At 39.4% G+C, this 5,555-nt stretch overlaps 1 protein-coding gene across 1 annotated transcript in view; it reads left to right on the top strand.

Annotated features, from left to right (window-relative positions):
• MIPEP (mitochondrial intermediate peptidase) overlaps nucleotides 1–5,555 on the top strand; it is a gene marked incomplete at its 5' end in the record, with an annotated part of 117,208 nt that overhangs the window by 30,106 nt on the left and 81,547 nt on the right. The window contains 4 exons of the mRNA XM_019523787.1: nucleotides 329–485; nucleotides 1,096–1,144; nucleotides 2,117–2,177; nucleotides 2,821–2,873. Coding sequence (XP_019379332.1) covers nucleotides 329–485; nucleotides 1,096–1,144; nucleotides 2,117–2,177; nucleotides 2,821–2,873 — 320 coding nt within the window. The remainder of the gene's footprint in view (nucleotides 1–328; nucleotides 486–1,095; nucleotides 1,145–2,116; nucleotides 2,178–2,820; nucleotides 2,874–5,555) is intronic.

The following is a 5,555-nucleotide window of genomic DNA, read 5'->3' as shown; positions in this document are numbered from 1 at the left end:
CCTCCCTGCCCCCGCCCCCCTCCCCAAGTAACGCATCAGCTGCTTGTTTAGTCTACGACCGAATCTCCAAAGCGGCGCCAAATCTTTCGGATCTGATTCGGCTGAATCAATTCAGGACAGTGATTCGAATCTCTGAATCGTATCACTGTCCTCCAAATCGGCTGAATCCGAATCCTAAGTAAATACTTGCCTCTTCGCAAAGGCCTATTGTTTAAAACTAATTCAGTATGATTGTGATACTTGGCCTTTCATTTTTTTGACAAGAAAAAAATTACTGTTTTTTCTATGAATTATGTTATCATGAATATTTGTTCTTTTTTTTTTTTAGGTACGAGAAGCTGCTTACAAGATTTTTCTTTATCCAAATGCTGATCAGTTAAACTGCTTAGAAGAATTGCTTTCTAGCCGAAACCACCTAGCCCAATTAGTTGGATATAACACGTTTGCCCACAGGGCTCTTCAAGGAACAATGGCCAAAACTCCAGGTAAAATCAGTGTATGTTTAGATACAGCAAGAAGTGAAATGTGTTTTGTTAATGCAGAAGAATAAATGTTGTTCATTCAATTTGTGTGTTAATATGGCACAGTTCACTGGTGTGCCTTATTACAGTTACATCTTGTTGATTTAAAATCTTATGGGATTATGTGACTTCATGAGGTCATCTAGTCTGCCCCCCTACTGCAGTCATCCCTGAATAAACCACCCCTTATTTTTCAATAAGTAGTATTACAGTAGGACCTGGATGTTTGATATCCATATGGTTTGTAGCAGGTTGCTGAGTGAAGGATGAGCTGCACTGTCCCTTGCTTGCAGATTATACTTGAAAGAGCACCACTTTTCCATTCAGCTGGAGCACTTAGTGGTCCTGTGCAACTTTTTAGCTGTAGCTCTGTAAATCCTCAGCTACTTTGCAAACCCTCATGTTCTCAGAGGCTATGGAACCCATATAATCATTTCATTAAATAAGATAATGATTTATTTTAGACAATACACTTTATTGTTTATTTGATCTGTTATTTGTCCTGAAGTAACATAATAAAGGGAATAATCACCTTATTTAGTAAATTCATTTATTTATTTTGTTTTTCTTTTAGAGAATGTAATGCATTTTCTGGAAAAACTTTCTGACAGGTTATCTCAACGGTGAGTCTGGTTTTCATTAATTTATTCTTTAAAATTTTTAAAGTACAATTGGAGATTTTTATGCAAGTCAAGACTGTTATGACAGTTATAGCTATTTGAAAACTCCTTAAATTTGTTACTGTTGTATTATTATTTTTTCCTTCAAAACTGTAATTCATTTTTAGAATGTTAAGATTTTTCTAAATAGCACATTGACAGGTCCTGATGAAGAATGTCTTGCATTCAAATAATATTCAGAAGACCTGATAAAGAATGTCTTGCATTTGAAAGCTTGTTTAACTTTATCCCAAATACTAGTTGGTCCAATAAACAATATTAACTTAAGAAATCCATGCCTTTCACATAATTTGTGGACCATCATGGCTACAACATCATTTTTATGCTATTGTGCTAAATAGCATGATGTGCTTTTAGAAATGTTTATTTTTCTACATTGCCTCTTAAGATAAGTAGAAGTAGGAAATAAGCTGTTCCCTTGTTTTTTTTTAAACAGCCTTTAGTGCTTGTGGAAATGCTATTATAAAGGTGACTGCAGAATGCATAAGAGTGACAACAGTAAATGTTGTGCAACCAGGCAACAGCTCAGGGGAAGCCAATTAAGTGCTGACCCATTAGGTATCCCTACATCCATGATCAGACCTTTCACTCTTACTCCATTGTTTTGCAAAACAGATGAAAATAAATAGCCTTATGGGATATAAAATGCGTGCTAAGCAGGACTATGGGGGATAAGAATATTGCAGCTTGAAAAACGTAAGTAGGAGTTAACATGAGGGTGCCTAAACTGGGAAGAGCACTATGAAGATAGCTTCGCTGCAGTGAACTTCAGAATGTAGCCCATTTCTCTTTACGAACTGCAAACATTTTGTTGGAATGAGTATGAATTTATAAGCTATACAGAATAAAAGCTCAGTTGTCATTTCACTGTCTTGTATTTGCTAAAAAACTTTTAATGGTGAAATTGTTTTACAGAACTCAAAAAGATTTTGAAACGATGGCAGAGATGAAAATGAAAATAAATCCCCAAAATACAGTGAGTTGTTCTATTGTGCATTCATTGTCTTTGCTTTTTGAATAATACAAACTAGCTATACTTCAAAGTGAGAAAATAAGTTTGATCTTTACAATTATGAGTGGCGCTTTGCTTAATTTTTCTGTCTGGTCTTTCTGGCTTCTGAAATTTTGTGTTGTTAATACTGTTAAGAGCAAACATTGAAAATGAATTTGTGGCTTACATGAAGTGATGATGTATCTAACAACCAAAAATTGATATGGAAAATGTAACATCTTATTTTGAGCATTGAAAACAATGTTTAAAAATTAACCTTAAAATATGATCTATACTTTCAAAAACATGCATGTCCAATTAGCATGTTGACATGCTTTTATTCTTTTGCGCACAAACTCATTTTGCCCATGAATAAAACTTTCTATGCAGGCTGTACATCTGTCTTGTAATCCCATGATATATTTAAAATAAATGTCATCTTAACACAAACACATGTAAATTACTTAAATCTTGTGATACGATAATTCTAATAATGTAGTCAGATCTGGATGCTTCCTGTTACTGAATGTGGTATGACAAAATGCTGGTTTATGTAAAGAAAATTAAACCTTCAGCTTTTGCTTGATGTGAGTTATATAAATTATAAGTTGGAACTTTTTTGTTTCAGAAATTGATGCCTTGGGATCATCCCTACTACAGTGGTGTCTTGCGTGCTGAAAGGTAAGCGCCTCAGGCTTCTAGTAACAATGAAAATATGAGTGTTCATTTCAAGCCTTTGGCATAGTGATAATAGAATAAATATTAACAATATTTCCTTCTCTAAAAAAGAACTTTAGCATTAGAGAAAATGAAGTCTAACAGTAGGAGCAATTGTTAATTATATTGCAGTGCTGCCACTGCAATATCTATAGGAAGAAATTTTTCCTGTTGATTTGCTTTTGTTTTTTAAGTTAAATATCCAATTAAAATTAGCCATATGGAATGAGCTCTCTAACTGCATTGTAAAGAACTAGTTCTGTGTATTGTATCTTTAAAATCAAAAGTAACAGGAGCTCTAAAAATTGCGCATATGTATGTTTTACATGCTCAAAATTTTGCAAAATTATTATTAAATCCTCACAGTATCTGTACAATAGAGATAAACATTGTTTGTCTTATCTTAAAAATGGAGAAAATGATTAAATACTTAACATAGTTTTCCCAAAACTGCAGAAGAGGTGGGTTTAGAAATAATGGCTTGTTCTTAGCTTTCTTCGCGAACATAAAACCTCGCAGTATTTCACAGTGCTCTAGTACCTGTCTAGAACTCTCAGAAAGATAACATTAAAATAGAACAAATAGACCTGATCGTGGGTCGCTGTGTGTGTACATGATGTGTGTGTATGTGCACGTGCGTACACATATTTCCAGTGATGATTTAGTCCTGAAATGGGACATTCAGGGCTCTGACTGACAGTAGTGCAGTGGGTTCTGATTTTGGATCCCAAACAATCAAGCATCCTGAAATAACACACCTATATGGCAGGGCATGCATTCTTTGGGATCTGGGATCCAATTCCATTGTGCAGGGGGTAGCCCCAGGTCTTGGGGACAGCCACTCCCTGCCCCTTGAAAGGTGTGTAATGTAGCCTGCATGGTGGGATGTTTAAACTTGCATGGCTGCCCCATTGAGCAAGCAGAGGGCAGGCCCCCCAGCCACAATGTGGAATGCAGCTAGCTCCTATGCCTTGAAAGGTGCAGCCCAGGCATCAGGGTATTTAAAGGTGCATGGTACATTAAAAGAGGCTTAGATTTTATATTACATGCCTTTCAAGAAAGAGGTGGTGGCTGTGATCTGGGCTTGGGGGCTGTCCCCAGATCTGGGATATGGCCGACTAGGCAGGGGGCAGCCCCATGGTCTAGGATACAACTGCTCTCTAACTCTTAAAAGGAGCACTGTGCAGCCCAGTTACATATATGCTTATATGCCTTTTGAACATATGAAGATGGAACTCCAGATCTAGGGGCAGCTCCCCAACCTGCTTCTCTCCCTTCCTCCCCCCCACACATTCAAAGGGCACACATGCAGCTGGGCTGTTCCTGGGTGTCAGGAGCCAGCCCTAGATTGGGGAAAGCAGCCTCCTGATCCAGGCTCCCACCCTGGAGTGTTTTCAGAATTTATGAGCGAAACAAACTAATGTGGAACATCTTTGTGACTGGTTTGCCATTTTGTTGCATCATAAATTGCTTGCATGTGTCACATGTTGTAATTTATGTCATGATGAACATGTTCATCATACCATAAATGTAACTTGTGATGAGGCCTAAGACCATCTCAGTTTTGGTCCTTGTGGGATACGTTAAGGATTCAGGTAGACAGCGCTTAATGATCTGTACTTAATGTTCCTTGGAGAGGAGTATTTTTTATAGTCGTGATTGTCTTCCAAAGCTGAACAGATAAAACATTTGACTGATATTTGTAAAAATATTGGCCACAAATTATTCTGCTCATTGTTCTGCAGGGATTAGAAATAGTTTCCTTCTAGAACTGTATAAAGGAACTCATAAGGTAGTTGCATTCAGAGGAAAGCATGTAATCATGAAAGGAGAACTATAAAACAGAAAGCAATTTGCAGTTTTTTATGTATTTTGGTGTCATCAGCGAATTTAAACAGGTTGCATTTCACCCCGTCGTCCAAATCGCTGATGAAGAAACTGAACAGCGCAGGCCCCAGGACCGAGGCCTGGGGGACTCCGCTGCCCATTTTCCCCCAGGTTGAGTATGACCCGTCCACCACCACCCTCTGAGTACGACCCTTGAGCCAATCTGCAATCCAACTGACTGTGTAGGCATCAATGCCACAGTTGCCTAGTTTTTTAATGAGGATGGGGTGGGAGACGGTGTCAAAGGCCTTGCTGAAGTCTAGAAAGACTGCATCCACGGCAACACCTGCATCCATTGCCTTTGTGACCTGATCATAAAAGGCAATCAGGTTGGTCTGACATGAGCTGCCCCTAATGAAACCGTGCTGGTTGCCCTTGAGCATCGTCCCTGAAGCCGGCTCGTCACAGATGTGCTCCTTGAGGATCTTCTCAAAGAGTTTCCCTAGGATTGAGGTAAGACTGACGGGCCTATAGTTGCCCGGGTCCTCTCTCTTCCCTCTTTTGAAGATGGGGACCACGTTAGCTATCTTCCAGTCATCTGGCACCTGGCCTGAGCACCATGAGCGCTCATAAAGCCATGCCAAGGGCCCTGCAATAACCCCAGCTAGCTCCCTCAACACCCTGGGGTGGAGAGCATCTGGACCCGCTGACTTGAACACGTCCAGCCCCTCCAGAAGCTCTCTAACCCGGTCCTCCCCAACCTGAGGTCTGGAGGCATTCCCCTCAAGTCCATCTGGCATCACAGCGGGGAAGTCCCGG

Source organism: Gavialis gangeticus, unplaced genomic scaffold, assembly GCF_001723915.1.
Source record: "Gavialis gangeticus isolate Ggan-Ray unplaced genomic scaffold, GavGan_comp1, whole genome shotgun sequence".
Lineage (NCBI taxonomy): Eukaryota > Metazoa > Chordata > Crocodylia > Gavialidae > Gavialis > Gavialis gangeticus.
The sequence above is the reverse complement of the archived record's forward strand: the minus strand, read 5'-3'. Positions and strand labels throughout refer to the sequence as shown.